Consider the following 20947-nt stretch of genomic DNA (forward strand, 5'->3'; position numbering starts at 1 on the left):
GATGGGAGAGTTAGTGGACTAGTGGGATGGGCTTCGATGGGAGAGTTAGGGGACTAGAGGGATGGGCTTTGATGGGAGAGTTAGGGGACTAGAGGGATGGGCTTCGATGGGAGAGTTCGGGGACTAGAGGGATGGGCTTCGATGGGAGAGTTAGGGGACTAGAGGGATGGGCTTTGATGGGAGAGTTAGGGGACTGGAGGGATGGGCTTCGATGGGAGAGTTAGGGGACTGGAGGGATGGGCTTCTATGGGAGAGTTAGGGGACTAGTGGGATGGGCTTCGATGGGAGAGTTAGGGGACTAGTGGGATGGGCTTCTACGGGAGAGTTAGGGGACTAGTGGGATGGGCTTCTATCGGAGAGTGAGGGGACTGGAAGGATGGGCTGCGATGGGAGCGTTAGGGGACTATCACAAGGGGGTTCCGATGGGCTAAGCGGCCGCTATCTCACCTCGACAGGATCCATGCCGTCCTCCTGGGACGGTGGGACGTAGAAACGGACCTCCATCAGGGAGACCTCGGCGTCGTCGTTCTGGTGGAACTCCAGCGTCACCTCGTTCTTGCCCGTGGTACACTGCGAGACGTTGCCAAGTGGGATCTCGAAGGCAGACTGCTCCCCGATATCGAACGAGAGTAACTGACCTGCGGGAAAGGGGGCCATGAACACATTACCCGGAGACTTTCAGCCAACTCGCTGCGTAAAAACATTTCTCCTCATCTCCCCCTCTGGTTCTTTTGCCGATTATCTTCAATCTGTGTCCTCTGGTCACCGACCCTCCTGCCACTGGAATCTGCTACTCTTTATTTACTCCACCAAAAGCCCTCATAATTTTGAGCCCCTCTGTCGGATTTTCCCTTAACCTTCTCTGCTCTAAGGAGAACAATCCCAGCTTCTCCAGTCTCTCCACATCCCTGAAGTCCCTCATCCCTGGTACCATTCTAGTTAATCTCCTCTGAACCCTCTCCAAGGCCTTGACATCCTTCCTAAAGTGTGGGGCCCAGAATTGGACACAATACTCCAGCTGAGGCCGAACCAGTGTTTTATAAAGAACTAGTCTAACTTCCTCGATTTTGTACTCTTATGCCTATTTATAAAGCCCAGCAATTCTTAACCGGTCCTGTCCCCTTCAAAGATTTGTGCACAAACACCCCAAGGTCCCTTTGTTCATGCACCCCCTTCAAAATTGTACCGTGATACCTGGGATGGCAGGAATGACGTATGAGGAGAGATTGGGGCGATTGGGCTTATACTCACTGGAGTTTAGAAGAATGAGAGGGGATCTCATTGAAACTTATAAAATTCTGACAGGACTGGACAGACTAGATGCAGGAAGGATGTTCCCGATGGTCGGGGAGTCCAGAACCAGGGGCCACAGTCTAAGGATAAGGGGTAAGCCATTTAGGACAGAAATGAGGAGGAATTTCTTCACCCAGAGAGTGGTGAACCTGTGGAATTCTCTACCACAGAAGGCAGTTGAGGCCAATTCATTAAATATATTCAAGAAGGAGTTGGATATATTTCTTAAGGCTAAAGGGATCAAGCGATATGGGGAGAAGGCAGGGACAGGGTACTGAGTTTGGATGATCAGCCATGATCGCATTGAATGGCGGAGCAGGCTCGAGGGGCCGAATGGCCGACTCCTGCTCCTATCTTCTATGTTTCTATCATAGTCCCACGATACAAGTAATCTCCATCAATTAGTCTACAATTGGCCGAGGCACGAAATATAAAAAGACTCCCATTTCTCCAGCACCTCTCACCACCACAGGACGTCCCAAACGCTTCACAACCAATGAAGTGCGTTTTTTGAAGTGGAGTCACTGTTCTAAAGTAGGAAGCGCAGCAGCCAATTCGCGCACAGCAAGATCCCCCTCACAGCAATGACAGAATGACCAGATAATAAGCTTTTGAGTGATGTTGTTTGAGACAAATATTGGCCCAGGGCACTGGGGATAACTCCCCTGTTCTTCCAGTAGAATGGAATCTTTTACATCCACCCTAGAGGGGATCTCCGACAGCCCAGCACCCACCCCCGCCGACAGTGCGGCACGCCCTCAGTACTGCCCCTCCGACAGTGCGGCGCTCCCTCAGTACTGCCCCTCCGACAGTGCGGCGCTCCCTCAGTACTGCCCCTCCGACAGTGCGGCGCTCCCTCAGTACTGCCCCTCCGACAGTGCGGCGCTCCCTCAGTACTCCCCCCTCCGACAGTGCGGCGCTCCCTCAGTACTGACCCTCCGACAGTGCAGCGCTCCCTCAGTACTGCCCCTCCGACAGTGCAGCGCTCCCTCAGTACTGACCCTCCGACAGTGCAGCACTCCCTCAGTACTGCCCCTCCGACAGTGCGGCGCTCCCTCAGTACTGCCCCTCCGACAGTGCGGCGCTCCCTCAGTACTGTCCCTCCGACAGTGCGGCGCTCCCTCAGTACTGCCCCTCCGCCAGTGCAACGCTCCCTCAGTACTGCCCCTCCGACAGTGCAGTGCTCCCTCAGTACTGCCCCTCCGACAGTGCAGCGCTCCCTCAGTACTGACCCTCCGACAGTGCAGCGCTCCCTCAGTACTGCCCCTCCGACAGTGCGGCGCTCCCTCAGTACTGTCCCTCCGACAGTGCGGCGCTCCCTCAGTACTGCCCCTCCGACAGTGCAGCGCTCCCTCAGTACTGCCCCTCTGACAGTGCGGCGCTCCCTCAGTACTGACCCTCCGACAGTGCGGCGCTCCCTCAGTACTGCCCCTCTGACAGTGCGGCGCTCCCTCAGTACTGTCCCTCCGACAGTGCAGCGCTCCCTCAGTACTGCCCCTCCGACAGTGCAGCGCTCCCTCAGTACAGCCCCTCCGACAGAGCGGCGCTCCCTCAGTACTGTCCCTCCGACAGTGCGGCGCTCCCTCAGTACAGCCCCTCCGACAGTGCGGCGCTCCCTCAGTACTGCCCCCTCCGACAGTGCAGCGCTCCCTCAGTACTGCCCCTCCGACAGTGCGGCACTCCCTCAGTACTGTCACTCCGACAGTGCAGCGCTCCCTCAGTACTGCCCCTCCGACAGTGCAGCGCTCCCTCAGTACTGCCCCTCCGACACTGCGGCGCTCCCTCAGTACTGCCCCTCCGACAGTGCGGCGCTCCCTCAGTACTGCCCCTCCGACAGTGCAGCGCTCCCTCAGTACTGCCCCTCCGACAGTGCAGCGCTCCCTCAGTACTGCCCCTCCGACAGTGAGCAGGGCTCCCTCAGTACTGCCCCTCCGACAGTGCAGCGCTCCCTCAGTACTGCCCCTCCGACAGTGAGCAGGGCTCCCTCAGTACTGCCCCTCCGACAGTGCGGCACTCCCTCAGTACTGTCCCTCCGACAGTGCAGCGCTCCCTCAGTACTGCCCCTCCGACAGTGCGGCGCTCCCTCAGTACTGCCCCTCCGACAGTGCAGCGCTCCCTCAGTACAGCCCCTCCGACAGTGCAGCGCTCCCTCAGTACTGCCCCTCCGACAGTGCAGCGCTCCCTCAGTACTGCCCCTCCGACAGTGCGGCGCTCCCTCAGTACTGACCCTCCGACAGTGCAGCGCTCCCTCAGTACTGCCCCTCCGACAGTGCGGCGCTCCCTCAGTACTGATCCTCCGACAGTGCGGCACTCCCTCAGTACTGCCCCTCCGACAGTGCAGCGCTCCCTCAGTACTGCCCCTCCGACAGTGCAGCGCTCCCTCAGTACTGCCCCTCCGACAGTGAGCAGGGCTCCCTCAGTACTGCCCCTCCGACAGTGCAGCGCTCCCTCAGTACTGCCCCTCCGACAGTGAGCAGGGCTCCCTCAGTACTGCCCCTCCGACAGTGCAGCGCTCCCTCAGTACTGCCCCTCCGACAGTGAGCAGGGCTCCCTCAGTACTGTCCCTCCGACAGTGCTGCGCTCCCTCAGTACTGACCCTCCGACAGTGCGGCGCTCCCTCAGTACTGCCCCTCCGACAGTGCAGCGCTCCCTCAGTACTGCCCCTCCGACAGTGCGGCGCTCCCTCAGTACTGACCCTCCGACAGTGCAGCGCTCCCTCAGTACTGCCCCTCCGACAGTGCGGCGCTCCCTCAGTACTGCCCCTCCGACAGTGCGGTGCTCCCTCAGTACTGACCCTCCGACAGTGCAGCGCTCCCTCAGTACTGCCCCTCCGACAGTGAGCAGGGCTCCCTCAGTACTGCCCCTCCGACAGTGCAGCGCTCCCTCAGTACTGCCCCTCCGGCAGTGCGGCGCTCCCTCAGTACTGCCCCTCCAACAGTGCAGTGCTCCCTCAGTACTGCCCCTCTGACAGTGCGGCGCTCCCTCAGTACTGCCCCTCCGGCAGTGCGGCGCTCCCTCAGTACTGCCCCTCCAACAGTGCAGTGCTCCCTCAGTACTGCCCCTCTGACAGTGCGGCACTCCCTCAGTACTGCCCCTCTGACAGTGCGGTGCTCCCTCAGTACTGCCCCTCCGACAGTGAGCAGGGCACACTCACCATTGAATCGCGCTGTCCCCCAGTTCCAGCCCTTCACGCACATGTCCTTCTCGTGGAGATCCAGGTGGTAGTGAGACTTGAAGTAATCCGCCATCTTATCAAAGTCCTGCAGAAGATAGCACACGGCATCATAGAACCAGAGAAATTTACATCACAGAAGGAGGCCATTCTGCCCACTGTGTCTATGCTGGCCGAAAAAGAGCTCTCCAGCCTAATCCCACTTTCCCGCTCTTGGTCCGTAGCCCTACAGGTTACGGCACTTCAAGTTTTTTAAATGTGATGAGGGTTTCTGCCTCTCCCGCCCTTTCAGGCAGTGAGTTCCAGACCCCCACTACCCTCTGGGTGAAGAAAGTTCTCCTCAACTCCCCTCTAATGCTTCTACCCATTACTTTAAATCTGTGCCCCCTGGTTAGTGACCTCTCTAAGGGAAATAGGTCCTTCCTGTCCACTCTATCCAGGCCCCTCAATTTTATACACTTCAATCAAGTCTCCCCTTAGCCTCCTCTGTTCCAAAGAAAACAGCCCCAGCCGATCCAATCTTTCCTCATCGCTGAAATTCTCCACTCCTGGCAACATCCTCGTAAATCTCCTCTGTACCCTCTCTAGTGTAATCATTGAGGTGGGGGTGAAAGGAACCACTGCCTCCTTATGGCACAGTGAGGAACTGCCCTGTCCCGTGTCAAAGTCGTCGGTTTTAAGGAGCGTTTTAACAGACGAGAAAGAGGCAGAAGGCGGAGCGATTTACAGAGGGAATTCCAGAGCTCCGGGCCCAGGCAGCTGAAGGCACGGCCGCCAATGGTGGAGCGATGGAAATCGGGGAATGTGCAAGAGGCCAGAATTAGAGGAGCGCAGAGATCTCGGAGGGTTGTGGGGCTGGAGGAGGTTACAGAGATAGGGAGGGTTGTAGGGCTGGAGGAGGTTACAGAGATAGGGAGGGTTGTAGGGCTGGAGGAGGTTACAGAGATAGGGAGGGTTGTAGGGCTGGAGGAGGTTACAGAGATAGGGAGGGTTGTAGTGGCTGGAGGAGGTTACAGAGATAGGGAGGGTTGTAGTGGCTGGAGGAGGTTACAGAGATAGGGAGGGGTGTAGGGGCTGGAGGAGGTTACAGAGATAGGGAGTGTTGTAGGGGCTGGAGGAGGTTACAGAGATAGGGAGTGTTGTAGGGCTGGAGGAGGTTACAGAGATAGGGAGGGTTGTAGGGCTGGAGGAGGTTACAGAGATAGGGAGGGTTGTAGGGCTGGAGGAGGTTAGAGATAGGGAGGGTTGCAGGGCTGGTGGAGGTTACAGAGATAGGGAGGGTTGTAGGGTCTGGAGTAGGTTACAGAGATAGGGAGGGTTGTAGGGCTGGAGGAGGTTACAGAGATAGGGAGGGTTGTAGGGGCTGGAGGAGGTTATAGAGATAGGGAGGGTTGTAGGGGCTGGAGGAGGTTACAGAGATAGGGAGGGCTGTAGGGGGTTACAGAGATAGGGAGGGTTGTAGGGGCTGGAGGAGGTTACAGAGATAGGGAGGGTTGTAGGAGGTTACAGAGATAGGGAGGGTTGTAGGGGCTGGAGGAGGTGACAGAGATTGGGAGGGGTGTAGGGGTTGGAGGAGGTTACAGAGATAGGGAGGGGTGTAGGGGCTGGAGGAGGTTACAGAGATAGGGAGGGGTGTAGGGGCTGGAGGAGGTTACAGAGATAGGGAGGGTTGTAGGAGCTGGAGCAGGTTACAGAGATAGGGAGGGTTGTAGGGGCTGGAGGAGGCCACAGAATACCCAGCCTCTGACCCACTCTTGTTGCCACAGTATTTATGTGGCTGGTCCAGTTAAATTTCTGGTCAATGGTGACCCCCAGGATGTTGATGGTGGGGGATTCGGCGATGGTAATGCTGTTGAATATCAAGGGGAGGTGGTTAGACTCTCGCTTGTTGGAGATAGTCATTGCCTGGCACTTGTGTGGCGCGAATGTTACCTGCCACTTATCAGCCCAGGCCTGAACATCGTCCAGGTCTTGTTGCATGCGGGCATGGACTGCTTCATTATCTGAGGAATTGCGAGTGGCGCTGAACACAGTGCAGTCATCAGCGAACATCCCCATTTCTGACCTTATGTTGGAGGGAAGCTCATTGATGAAGCAGCTGAAGATGGTTGGGCCGAGGACACTGCCCTGAGGAACTCCTGCAGCGATGTCCTGGGGCTGTGATGATTGACCTTCAATCACCACAACCATCTTCCTTTGTGCTAGGTATGACTCCAGCCAGTGGAGAGTTTTCCCCCTGATTCCCATTGACTTCAGTTTTACTAGGGCTCCTTGATGCCACACTCGGTCAAATGCTGCCTTGATGTCAAGGGTGGTCACTCTCACCTCACCTCTGGAATTCAGCTCTTTTGTCCATATTTGGACCAAGGCCGTAATGAGTTCGGGAGCTGGGTGGTCCTGGCGGAACCCAAACTGAGAGGTTATAACCATCAGAAAAGTTTGAACACTAGATGGGGCTCTTTTTCTAGAAGAGGGGGTGGGAGGAGGCTGGTGTGGAGCAGGAACACCGACACGGACCCGACGGGCTGAATGGCCTGATTCTGTGCCGTGCATTTTGTTGTAGGTGGGGGAGATTGCCATCGCACTCCTGGACGGATGCGTCCTAGGGGGAGGGAGAGGGGTTGTCTGGAGGCGATACCACGATCCCCCGCGCGCTCTGGCCGCACTCACCCCCTCGCGGAACCCGTCGTACTTGTAGGAGTTGCCGTTCCTCAGCTGCAGTTTGAGCCCGTACCCGCGGGCCACTCGACGCCACACGCCATCGCTGATCTCCGAGGCCTGCACGCTGTCCACCTTCCCCGTCTTGTTGTTCTTGAACACAATGGTCTGGCGACTGAGGCGCAGTCGGCCATCGATCTGGGGGTCGGGGGGGGGGGGGGGCGAAAGGTTAGAGCGGAGTTAAAACATTTTTTTTTACTAACAAACATTTCCCCCTCCCCCTTTAAACTGAACGACTTGTGTTTTTGGAAGCACGTTTAACATTGTAAAATTTCCCATGGTACCAGGGATGAGGGACTTCAGTGATGTGGAGAGACTGGAGAAGCTGGGATTGTTCTCATAGAGTCCTCGAGTCATACAGCACAGAGAGAGGCCCTTCGGCCCATCGTGTCCGCGCCGCCCATCAAGCCCCGTCTATTCTAATCCCATTTTCCAGCACTTGGTCCGTAGCCTTGTACGCTATGGCATTTCAAGTGCTCATCTAAATGCTTCTTGAATGTTGTGAGGGTTCCTGCCTCTACCACCCTTTCAGGCAGCGAGTTCCAGATTCCAACCACCCTCTGGGTGAAAAAGCTTTTCCTCAAATCCCCTCTAAACCTCCTGCCCCTTACCTTGAAACTATGCCCCCTGGTTATTGACCCCTCTACTAAGGGGAAAAGTTCCTTTCTATCTACCCTATCTATGCCCCTCATAATTTTGTACACCTCAATCAGGTCCCCCCTCAGCCTTCTCTGCTCCAAGGAAAACAACCCCAGCCTGTCCAGTCTCTCTTCATAGCTGAAGTGCTCCAGCCCAGGTAACATCCTGGTGAATCTCCTCTGCACCCTCTCTAATGCAATCACATCCTTCCTATAGTGTGGCGACCAGAACTGCACACAGTACTCCAGCTGTGGCCTAACTAGCGTTTTGTACAGCTCCATCATAACCTCCCTGCTCTTATATTCTATGCCTCGGCTAATGAAGGCAAGTATCCCATATGCCTTTTTAACCACCTTATCCACCTGTCCTGCTGCCTTCAGGGATCTATGTACATGCACACCAAGGTCCCTCTGATCCTCGGTCTTTCCTAGGGTCCTACCATTCATTGTGTATTCCCTTGCCTTGTTAGTCCGTCCAAAATGCATCACCTCACACTTTTCAGGGTTAAATTCCATTTGCCACTGTTCCGCCCATCTGACCAACCCGTCTATATCATCCTGTAGCCTGAGGCTTCCCTCCTCGCTATTTACCACCCCACCAATTTTCGTGTCATCACAGAATCACAGAAACCCCACAGTGCAGATAGAGGCCATTTCGGCCCATCGAGCCTGCACCGACACATATCCCACCCGATCCCCGTAACCCCTACACCAACACATATCCCACCCTATCCCTGTAACCCCATGTATTTAATCCCCCTAACACTAAGGGTCAATTTATCATAGCCAATCAACCTAACCCGCACATCTTTGGACTGTGGGAGGAAACCGGAGCACCCGGAGGAAACCCACGCAAACACGGGGAGAATGTGCAAACTCCACACAGTCACCCGAGGCCGGATTCGAACCCGGGTCCCTGGCGCTGTGAGGCAACAGTGCTAACCACTATGCCACCGTGCTTACTGATCATACCTTTTGCATTCACATCCAAATCATTAATGTAGACCACAAACAGCAAGGGACCCAGCACTGATCCCTGCGGTACCCCACTGGACACAGGCTTCCAGTCACAAAAACAACCTTCCACCATCACCCTCTGCCACTAAGCCAGTTTTGGATGCAATGTGCTCTCCTTAGAGCAGAGAAGGCAAAGGGGAGATTGACCAGAATGGTACCAAGGATGAGGGACTTCAGTGACGTGGAGAGACTGGAGAAGCTGGGATTGTTCTCCTTAGAGCAGAGAAGGTTAAGGGGAGATTGACCAGAATGGTACCAGGGATGAGGGACTTCAGTGATGTGGAGAGACTGGTGAAGCTGGGGTTGTTCTCCTTAGAGCAGAGAAGGTTAAGAGGAGATTGACCAGAATGGTACCAGGGATGAGGGACTTCAGTTACGTGGAGAGACTGGAGAAGCTGGGATTGTTCTCCTTAGAGCAGAGAAGGTTAAGGGGAGATTTAATAGAGGTGTTCAAAATCATGAAGGGTTATAATAAGGAGAAACTGTTTCCAGTGGCAGGAGGGTCGGTAACCAGAGGACACAGATTTAAGATAATTGGCAAAAGAACCAGAGGGGAGATGAGGAGAATGTTTTTACGCAGCAAGTTGTTGTGATCTGGAACGCGCTGCCTGAAAGGGCGGTGGGAGCAGATTCAATGGGAACTTTCAAAAGGGGAATTGGAGAAATACTTGAAGGGGAAAAAATTGCAGGGCTGTGGGGGAAGAGCAGGGGGGAGTGAGACTAATTGGAGAGTTCGTTCAAAGAGCCGGCACAGGCACGATGGGCCGGTCGGCCTCCTTCTGTGCTGCATCATTCAACAAGGTGCTTCACAGGCACATAAAGGTCAAAGAGGTCGGTTTTAAGGAGGGCCTTAAAGGAGCAGAGAGGGTTAGGGAGGGAATTCCAGAGCTTAGGGCCCAGGCAGCTGAAGGCACGGCCGCCAATGGTGGAGCGATGGAACTCGGGGGATGGTGAAGAGGGCAGAATTAGAGGAGCGCAGAGATCTGGGAGGGTTGTGGGGGCTGGAGGAGGTTAGAGAGAGAGAGAGAGAGAGATATCCCCCTATATCACCCCCCGCCCCAGGACAGATATCCCCCTATATCACCACCCCCCCCAGGACAGATATCCCCCTATATCACCCGCCGCCCCAGGACAGATATCCCCCTATATCACCACCCCCCCCAGGACAGATATCCCCCTATATCACCCGCCGCCCCAGGACAGATATCCCCCTATATCACCGCCCCCCCCAGGACAGATATCCCCCTATATCACCGCCCCCCCCAGGACAGATATCCCCCTATATCACCCGCCGCCCCAGGACAGATATCCCCCTATATCACCACCCCCCCCCAGGACAGATATCCCCCTATATCACCACCCCCCCCCAGGACAGATATCCCCCTATATCACCCGCCGCCCCAAGACAGATATCCCCCTATATCACCACCCCCCCCAGGACAGATATCCCCCTATATCACCCGCCGCCCCAGGACAGATATCCCCCTATATCACCGCCCCCCCCAGGACAGATATCCCCCTATATCACCGCCCCCCCCAGGACAGATATCCCCCTATATCACCCCCCGCCCCAGGACAGATATCACCCTATATCACCGCCCCCCCCAGGACAGATATCCCCCTATATCACCCCCCGCCCCAGGACAGATATCCCCCTATAGCACCGCCCCCCCCCAGGACAGATATCCCTCTATATCACCCCCCGCCCCAGGACAGATATCCCCCTATATCACCGCCCCCCCCAGGACAGATATCCCCCTATATCACCCCCCGCCCCAGGACAGATATCCCCCTATATCACCGCCCCCCCCAGGACAGATATCCCCCTATATCACCCCCCGCCCCAGGACAGATATCACCCTATATCACCGCCCCCCCCAGGACAGATATCCCCCTATATCACCCCCCGCCCCAGGACAGATATCCCCCTATAGCACCGCTCCCCCCCCAGGACAGATATCCCTCTATATCACCCCCCGCCCCAGGACAGATATCCCCCTATATCACTGCCCCCCCCAGGACAGATATTCCCCTATATCAACCCCACCCCCCCGCCCAAGGACAGATATCCCCCTATATCACCCCCCCAGGACAGATATCCCCCGATATCACCCCTCCCCAGGACAGATATCCCCCTATATCACCCCCCCCAGGACAGATATCCCCCTATATCACCCCCCCCAGTAAAGATATCCCCCTATATCACCCCCCGCCCCAGGACAGATATCCCACTATATCACCGCCCCCCCCCAGGACAGATATCCCCCTATATCAACCCCCAGGACAGATATCCCCCGATATCACCCCTCCCCAGTACAGATATCCCCCTATATCACACCCCCCAGGACAGATGTCCCCCTACATCACGCCCCAGGACAGATATCCCCCGATATCACCCCTCCCCAGGACAGATATCCCCCTATATCACCCCCCCCAGGACAGATATCCCCCTATATCACCCCCCCCAGGACAGATATCCCCCTATATCACCCCCCAGGACAGATATCCCCCTATATCACGCCCCAGGACAGATATCCCCCTATATCACCGCCCCCCCAGGACAGATATCCCCCTATATCACCCCCCAGGACAGATATCCCCCTATATCACACCCCCCCCGCAGGACAGATATCCCCCTATATCACGCCCCAGGACAGATATCCCCCTATATCACGCCCCAGGACAGATATCCCCTTATATCACCCCCCAGGACAGATGTCCCCCTATATCACCCCCCAGGACAGATGTCCCCCTATATCACACCCCCAGGACAGATATCCCCCTATATCACCCCCCAGGACAGATATCCCCCTATATCACACCCCCCAGGACAGATGTCCCCCTATATCACACCCCCAGGACAGATATCCCCCTATATCACCGCCCAGGACAGATATCCCCCTATATCACACCCCCAGGACAGATATCCCCCTATATCACCGCCCAGGACAGATATCCCCCTATATCACACCCCCCAGGACAGATATCCCCCTATATCACACCCCCAGGACAGATATCCCCCTATATCACCCCCCAGGACAGATATCCCCCTATATCACACCCCCAGGACAGATATCTCCCGATATCACACCCCCAGGACAGATATCCCCCTATATCACCGCCCAGGACAGATATCCCCCTATATCATAATCATAATTAACTTTATTGTCATTGTTAGTGCACAAGTGCAGTACAACAAAATGTAGGCTTGCGGCTCCCGAGAGTGTACATTTAGATTAAGACATTTAAACATTCAACATACATTTGGCTTGTAATACATTAACATAAACATAACCATAATAAAGTGCATTGGCAGATGTGCAGGCTTTAGAGTTTATTTGTGGAGTTCAGTAGGATGACAGCCCTGGGAAAGAAGCTGTTCCTAAATCTGGTCGTACAGGTGCGAATGCATCTGTAGCGTCTCCCAGATGGCAGGAGGGCGAACAGACTGTGGCTGGGGTGGGTGGGGTCTCTGATGATGGACCGTGACCTCCGTAGACAGCGTTTCTGGTATATGTGCTCTATGGTCGGTAGCCGGGTGCCGGTAATGCGTTGGGCAGTTTTGACTACCCGCTGCAGGGCTTTCCGGTCATAGTCGCTACAGCTGCCATACCATACCGTGATACAGTTCGTCAGGATGCTCTCTATTGTGCAGCGGTAAAAGTTAGAGAGGATCAGGGGTGACAGGTTACATCCCTTCAGCCTCCTTAGGAAATATAGGCGCTGCTGGGCCTTCTTCACCAGAGACAGATATCCCCCTATATCACCCCCCAGGACAGATATCCAGCTATATCCCCCCCCAGGACAGATATCCCCCTATGTCACCACCCCCCCCAGGACAGATATCCCCCTATATCACCCCCCAGGACAGATATCCCCCTATATCACACACCCAGGACAGATATCCCCCTATATCACCCCCAGGACAGATATCTCCCTATATCCCCCCCCAGGACAGATATCCCCTATATACCCCCCCAGGACAGATATCCCCCTATATCACCCCCCAGGACAGATATCCAGCTATATCCCCCCCCAGGACAGATATCCCCCTATGTCACCACCCCCCCCCAGGACAGATATCCCCCTATATCACCCCCCAGGACAGATATCCCCCTATATCACACACCCAGGACAGATATCCCCCTATATCACCCCCAGGACAGATATCTCCCTATATCCCCCCCCAGGACAGATATCCCCTATATACCCCCCCAGGACAGATATCCCCCTATATCACCCCCCAGGACAGATATCCCCCTATATCACCCCCCCAGGACAGATATCCCCCTATATCCCCCCCCAGGACAGATATCCCCCTATATCACCCCCCCAGGACAGATATCCCCCTATATCACCCCCCCAGGACAGATGTCCCCCTATATCACTCCCCCAGGACAGATATCCCCCTATATCACCCCCACCCCCAGGACAGGTATCCCCCTATATCACCCCCCCAGGACAGATATCCCCCTATATCACCCCCCCAGGACAGATATCCCCCTATATCACTCCCCCAGGACAGATAGCCCCCTATATCATCCCCCAGGACAGATATCCCCCTATATCCCCCCCCCAGGACAGATATCCCCCTATATCACCAATTCAATTCAATTCAATTCGCTTTATTGGCATGACAAGGTACATCTTATGTTGCCAAAGCATCGAAAAACATTCATGGTTGTACACAAAAATACAGATCTATCCATACAGTGTATAAACAGATATATCTCTGAGTGTATAAATATACATTCATATAATTTGTATATACTCTTTTCTTATATTTAGTGGTTGTCCCTCTGTTTATGGCAAGCTGTAACATAGTGTGCCGCTAAGGTTACAAAATTTCTCTCTTCCCCTAGTAGGTATGGGAGTTTTTGGTCGTCATTCAAATTTCTGAATTCCGGGCATATTTTTGTGAATTTTGGGTAGAAATTCTCCCTTATGCCCTGATATTTTCTACAAGCTGTGAGGAACTGCATCTCTGTCTCCGCCACTCCCTGACTGCAGTGAGAGCATATCCTGTCCTCTCTTGGTAGCCGGGTCTGTCTGTGTCTACCTTTTTCGATCGCTAGGCTATGTTCGCTAAGTCTGTACCTTGTCAAGGTTTTTCTCAGTTTGTTATCCTTTACCATGGTCAGGTATTCAGCCATGTTGTATTGTCTGTTTAGGGCCAAGTAGCATTTGAGTTTGCTTTTGGTTTTTGTTGTTTCTGCCCAATATGACAGATATTTTTCCTTTTGCTTAGCGACGATTGTGTTGGGTCGAATTCTTTGTGTTACGCTGTCACTGTCCTGGGGCTGGTTATTGTTAGTATTGTTAGTAGTTACTTCACTGAGTCCCAGGACTAGTTGACTGAGGGTATTCTTCTTTATGGTCCTCTCTTGGCATTTCAGGGCTTCGTAATGATAGCATTGAGGGTTGCTCATTTCTAGGTGTTTCCAAAATTTGGTGGCTCTTTTTTGGATAGTGATTATTAATGGATATTGGCCTAGTTCCGCCCTGCATGCATTGTTTACGGTTTTCCTTTGAGTCCGGAGGATACTTTTACAGAATTCTGCATGTAGGATCTCAATTGGGTGTTTGTCCCATTTTGCAAAATCTTGTTGTGTTAGTGGTCCCCAGACCTCACTGCCATAGAGTGCAATTGGTTCAATTACTGATTTGAAAATTTTGAGCCAAATGCTAATTGGGATTTCTATTTGGATTGATTTTTTTAATGGCATAGAAAGCCCTTCTTGCTTTCTCTTTCAGTTCATTCACAGCCAGATGAAAATTTCCCGTAGAACTGATTTTTAAGCCCAAGTATGTGTAGTTAGTGGTTTGTTCAATTTTGGTTGTTCCTAGTGTGAAATTTATTTTGGGTCCCTGATGTCTGGATCTTTGCTGGAACACAAGGACTTTGGTTTTTTGGGGATTTATTGTCAGGGCCCAGGTCTGGCAGAACGACTCCAGCAGATCCAGGTTCTGCTGTGGACCCTCCTTAGTTGGTGACAGCAGAACCAGGTCATCTGCATAGAGGAGGAATTTAACCTTGGATTCATATAGGGTGAGGCCGGGTGCTGTAGATTGTTCAAGTAGTTTTGCCAATTCATTTATGTAAATATTAAAGAGTGTCGGTGAGATGGGCGAGCCCTGCGTCACCCCCCGCCCCTGTGGGAAGTATTTTGTTTGTTTGTCTCCAATTTTAACTGCACATTTGTTGTTTGTATACATTGATTTAATTCCATCATATGTTTTTCCCCCTACCCCGCTTTCGATAAGTTTCAGGAATAAACCGTCGTGCCAGATGGAATCGAAAGCCTTCTGGAAATCTATAAAGCATGCGTAGACTTTGCTTTTGTTTTGATGAACGTGTTTGTCAATTAGGGTCTGTAGGGTGAAGATATGATCTGATGTTCTATAGTTTGGCAGGAATCCAATTTGGCTTTTACTCAAGACATTGTGCTCCTCAAGGAAGTTTATAAGTCTTTTGTTTATGATACTACAGAACACCTTCCCCAGGTTACTGTTTACACAGATGCCTCGATAGTTATTTGGGTCGACTTTGTCCCCACTTTTGTATATGGGCGTTATGAGTCCTTTGTTCCAGATATCAGGGAAGTAACCGACACTCAGAACCAAGTTGAAGAGTTTTAGGATAGCCAGTTTCATTTTATCGTCTGTGTGTTTAATCATCTCGCTTAGTATGCCGTCTGCACCGCAAGCTTTTCCTGGTCGCAGGTCCTTGAATTTTTCAACTAGTTCTTTTTCTGTTATTATGGAGTCTAGCGGGTTTTGGTTATCTTTTATGGCCATTTCGAGCTTTTCCAATTTTTTGCATATTTGGTGTTGCTCTGGCCTTAGTGTGTTTTTCTGGTATAATTTTCCCATGTGTCTCCATTTTGAATGGCCAATTCGTCGTGTTGTTTTTTGTGTAATGTATTCCAGTTGTCCCAGAAACAATTGGAATCAATGGATTCCTCAATGGAGCTGAGTGTATTCTTAATATATTGCTCTTTTTTGGTTCTGAGTGAGTTTCTGTATTGTGTTAGTGTCTGACAATAAGTAAGGCGTAATTCCTCATTTTCCGGCTGTCTGTGTTTTTGGTTTGATATTTTTCTAAGTTTTTCCCTCATGTTATGGCAATCTGGGTCAAACCATTTTTCATAGTTTTTTGTTTTGGGTTTGTTCTTGCGAGCTTTCAAGTTTGACCTTGTTGCCAAATTATCAAAAATATTGTTTAGGTTATTCACTGCCCGGTTTACGCCTTCTTTATTGCGAGTGTATATGTTATCCAGAAAGGTGTCCAATAGAGCTCAAGTTGATTCATAGCTAATTGCTTTCTGGTATTTTTCCGTGCTGTTTTTGGCCCATCTGTACGATTTTTTGGTGTTGTACAGCTTACTGGGTTGTGTTTCTGTGTTGGTTGTTTCTGTCTTTTTAAGATACATAGTAATTTGACTGTGGTCTGACAGTGTTGTTTGTGGTTTGACTGTGAATGCTGTGAAAGAGGATGGGTCCAAATCCGTAATCATATAGTCTACGGTGCTACAGCCAAGAGGTGAGCAATAGGTCGATCTTCCGAGGAGGTCTCCCATGAACCTACCATTGACAATGTACAGACCCAGGCTTCGACAGAGCTGCAGCAGCTGTTTTCCGTTGATATCCCCCTATATCTCCCCCCAGGACAGATATCCCCCTATATCACCCCCCAGGACAGATATCCCCCTATATCACCCCCCAGGACAGATATCCCCCGATATCACCCCCCAGGACAGATATCCCCTATATCCCCCCCCCAGGACAGATATCCCCGTATATCATCCCCCCCCAGGACAGATATCCCCCTGCATCACCCCCCAGGACAGATATCCCCCTATATCTCCCCCCAGGACAGATATCCCCCTATATCTCCCCCCAGGACAGATATCCCCCTATATCTCCCCCCAGGACAGATATCCCCCTCTATCTCCCCCCAGGACAGATATCCCCCTATATCACCCCCCAGGACAGATATCCCCTATATCCCCCCCCCCCAGGACAGATATCCCCTATATCCCCCCCCCAGGACAGATATCCCCCTATATCATCCCCCCCCCCCCCCCCCCAGGACAGATATCCCCCTATATCACCCCCCAGGACAGATATCCCCTTATATCTCCCCCCAGGACAGATATCCCCCTATATCTCCCCCCAGGACAGATATCCCCCTATATCTCCCCCCAGGACAGATATCCCCCTATATCTCCCCCCAGGACAGATATCCCCCTATATCGCCCCCCCCCCCAGGACAGATATCCCCCTATATCGCCCCCCCCCCCAGGACAGATATCCCCCTATATCTCCCCCCAGGACAGATATCCCCCTATATCTCCCCCCAGGACAGATATCCCCCTATATCGCCCCCCCCCCAGGACAGATATCCCCCTATATCTCCCCCCAGGACAGATATCCCCGTATATCATCCCCCCCCCAGGACAGATACCCCCCTATATCCCCCCCCAGGACAGATATCCCCCTATATCACCCCCCAGGACAGATATCCCCTATATCCCCCCCCCCAGGACAGATATCCCCGTATATCATCCCCCCCCCCCAGGACAGATATCCCCCTGTATCACCCCCCAGGACAGATATCCCCCTATATCTCCCCCCAGGACAGATATCCCCCTATATCTCCCCCCAGGACAGATATCCCCCTATATCTCCCCCCAGGACAGATATCCCCCTATATCTCCCCCCAGGACAGATATCCCCCTATATCACCCCCCAGGACAGATATCCCCTATATCCCCCCCCCCCAGGACAGATATCCCCTATATCCCCCCCCCCCCAGGACAGATATCCCCCTATATCTCCCCCCAGGACAGATATCCCCCTATATCTCCCCCCAGGACAGATATCCCCCTATATCCCCCCCAGGACAGATATCACCCCCCCCCCCCCAAGGGACAGATATCCCCCTATATCCCCCCCCACAGGACAAAAACCCCCTATATCTCCCCCCAGGACAGATATCCCCCTATATCCCCCCCAGGACAGATATCACCCCCCCCCCCCCAAGGGACAGATATCCCCCTATATCCCCCCCCACAGGACAAAAACCCCCTATATCACCCCCCCCAGGACAGATATCCCCCTATATCACCCCCCCCAGGACAGATATCCCCCTATATCACCCCCCAGGACAGATATCCCCCTATATCACCCCCCCAGGACAGATATCCCCCTATATCACCCCCCCAGGACAGATATCCCCCTATATCACCCCCCCAGGACAGATATCCCCCTATATCACCTCCCCAGGACAGATATCCCCCTATATCACCTCCCCAGGACAGATATCCCCCTATATCACCCCCCCAGGACTGATATCCCCCTATGTCACCCTCCCCCCAGGACAGATCTCCCCCTATTTCTCGGCCTATTTCATATTATATTATGTTTTCTCACCAGGATTCCCTTCAGCTCCTGGAAGATGTCGTTATATTCCAGATTCTCCGAGCCCGCCATGACCCGGCCTGAAGGGAGAGAACCGGAAGCGGAAACACGGGCACCCGGCGACCTCCGCTGGAAATCGACTCCCAGAAACCCCCCGCCCCGGGGGTCAGCGGTCAAATGTCACACCAAAAAAACAAGCAGCTGAAAAGACAGATTGTCTCTGTTGTTTTTTTAATTTGATGAATCTGATTGTCGCCGCGATCGAGATGTGAAAATTAAAGGAAGATAAACCGGAAATCCGCCTTTTTATAATTTCGCTGACAAGGGGGCGGGGCGTTGCCATGGGATGACGTCACGCTCGATTATTTTTATTAAGTTTCCTTGTGGTTGTAGTTTTTATTGTTTTTATCCCACCCGCGGTATCTTTTTGCTGAGCGGGTTTTTTCCCACTTTTGGAATTAATTTTCTGCAAAAACCGAGAAAAAAAGGAGTTTCCCGCGAGCCGGGCTGCGTCATGACGTATCGGCGATCGTACGTCATGACGCAGAATCGAATATACGTCTTGACGCAGGTTCGAATTTACGTCATGACGCAGGTTCGATTTTACGACATGACGTAAGGGCAATCCCGACATCACGACGCAGCTGCCAAGCAAACCATTTTTAATATTTTTCTTTCTCACAAACACTGACTGAAAAAAAGTGAAATAAAATTAAATTTGTGCTAATTATGAGTGGGTACTAATGAGGGGGCGGGGTTAGTGAGGGTACTAATGAGGGGCGGGGTTAGTGAGGGTGCTAATGAGGGGGCGGGGTTAGTGAGGGTACTAATGAGGGGGCGGGGTTAGTGAGGGTACTAATGAGTGGGCGGGGTTAGTGGGGGTACTAATGAGGGGGCGGGGTTAGTGTTGGTACTAATGAGGGGCGGGGTTAGTGAGGGTACTAATGAGTGGGCGGGGTTAGTGGGGGTACTAATGAGGGGGCGGGGTTAGTGAGGGTACTAATGAGGGGGCGGGGTTAGTGAGGGTACTAATGAGGGGCGGGGTTAGTGAGGGTACTAATGAGGGGGCGGGGTTAGTGAGGGTACTAATGAGGGGCGGGGTTAGTGAGGGTACTAATGAGGGGGCGGGGTTAGTGGGGGTACTAATGAGGGGGCGGGGTTAGTGAGGGTACTAATGAGGGGCGGGGTTAGTGAGGGTACTAATGAGGGGGCGGGGTTAGTGAGGGTACTAATGAGGGGCGGGGTTAGTGAGGGTACTAATGAGTGGGCGGGGTTAGTGGGGGTACTAATGAGGGGGCGGGGTTAGTGTTGGTACTAATGAGGGGGCGGGGTTAGTGAGGGTACTAATGAGGGGGCGGGGTTAGTGAGGGTACTAATGAGGGGGCGGGGTTAGTGAGGTTACTTATGAGGGGTCGGGGTTAGTGAGGGTACTAATGAGCGGCGGGGTTAGTGGGGGTACTAATGAGGGGGTGGGGTTAGTGAGGGTACTAATGAGGGGGCGGGGTTAGTGAGGTTACTAATGAGGGGGCGGGGTTAGTGAGGGTACTAATGAGGGGGCGGGGTTAGTGAGGGTACTAATGAGGGGGGGGTGAGTGGGTACTATGAGGGGCGGGGTGAGTGAGGGTACTAATGAGGGGGCGGGGTTAGTGAGGGTACTAATGAGGGGGCGGGGTTAGTGAGGGTACTAATCAGGGGGCGGGGTTAGTGAGGGTACTAATGAAGGGGCGGGGTTAGTGAGGGTACTAAGGGGGCGGGGTTAGTGAGGGTACTAATGAGGGGGCGGGGTTAGTGAGGGTACTAATGAGGGGGCGGGGTTAGTGAGGGTACTAATGAGGAGGCGGAGTTAGTGTGGGTACTAATGAGGGGGCGGGTTTGTATGGGTACTAATGAGGCGGCGGGGTTAGAGTGGGTACTAATGAGGGGGAGGGGTTAGTGTGGGTACTAATGAGGGGGCGGGGTTAGTGAGGGTACTAATGAGGGGGTGGGGTTAGTGAGGTTACTAATGAGGGGGCGGGGTTAGTGTGGGTACTAATGAGGGGGCGGGGTTAGTGAGGGTACTAATGAGGGGGCGGGGTTAGTGTGGGTACTAATGGGGCGGGGTTAGTGTGGGTACTAATGAGGGGGCAGGGTTAGTGTGGGTACTAATGAGGGGGCGGGGTTAGTGAGGGTACTAATGAGGGGGCGGGGTTAGTGAGGGTACTAATGAGGGGGCGGGGTTAGTTAGGGTACTAATGAGGGGGCGGAGTTAGTGTGGGTACTAATGAGGGGGCGGGGTTAGTGTGGGTACTAATGAGGGGGCGGGGTTAGTGTGGGTACTAATGAGGGGGCGGGGTTAGTGTGGGTACTAATGTGGGGGCGGGGTTAGTGTGGGTACAATGAGGGGGTGGGGTTAGTGTGGGTACTAATGAGGGGGCGGGGTTAATGTGGGTACTAATGAGGGGGCGGGTTAGTGAGGGTACTAATGAGGGGGCGGGGTTAGTGTGGGTACTAATGAGGGGGCGGATTAGTGTGGGTACTAATGAGGGGGCGGGGTTAGTGTGGGTACTAATGAGGGGGCGGGGTTAATGTGGGTACTAATGAGGGGGCGGGTTAGTGAGGGTACTAATGAGGGGGCGGGGTTAATGTGGGTACTAATGAGGGGGCGGGTTAGTGAGGGTACTAATGAGGGGGCGGGGTTAGTGTGGGT

At 53.5% G+C, this 20947-nt stretch overlaps 1 protein-coding gene across 1 annotated transcript; it reads right to left on the reverse strand.

Annotated features, from left to right (window-relative positions):
* Positions 1–447: 447 nt before the first annotated feature.
* On the reverse strand, positions 448–18464 carry LOC147080644 (FACT complex subunit SSRP1-like; the record flags this gene model as incomplete). The annotated part of the gene is made up of 4 exons (XM_085981139.1): positions 18274–18464; positions 7136–7321; positions 4448–4553; positions 448–638 (listed from the first exon to the last, which is right to left on the reverse strand). Coding segments are annotated over exons 1-4 (543 nt in total), but the record flags the coding sequence as incomplete, so codon positions are not given.
* Between the last annotated feature and the right edge of the window lie 2483 nt (positions 18465–20947).

The sequence above is a fragment of the Somniosus microcephalus genome, unplaced genomic scaffold (assembly GCF_052327205.1).
Source record: "Somniosus microcephalus isolate GS21.2 unplaced genomic scaffold, FLI_Smic_1.0 scaffold1341, whole genome shotgun sequence".
NCBI lineage: Eukaryota > Metazoa > Chordata > Chondrichthyes > Squaliformes > Somniosidae > Somniosus > Somniosus microcephalus.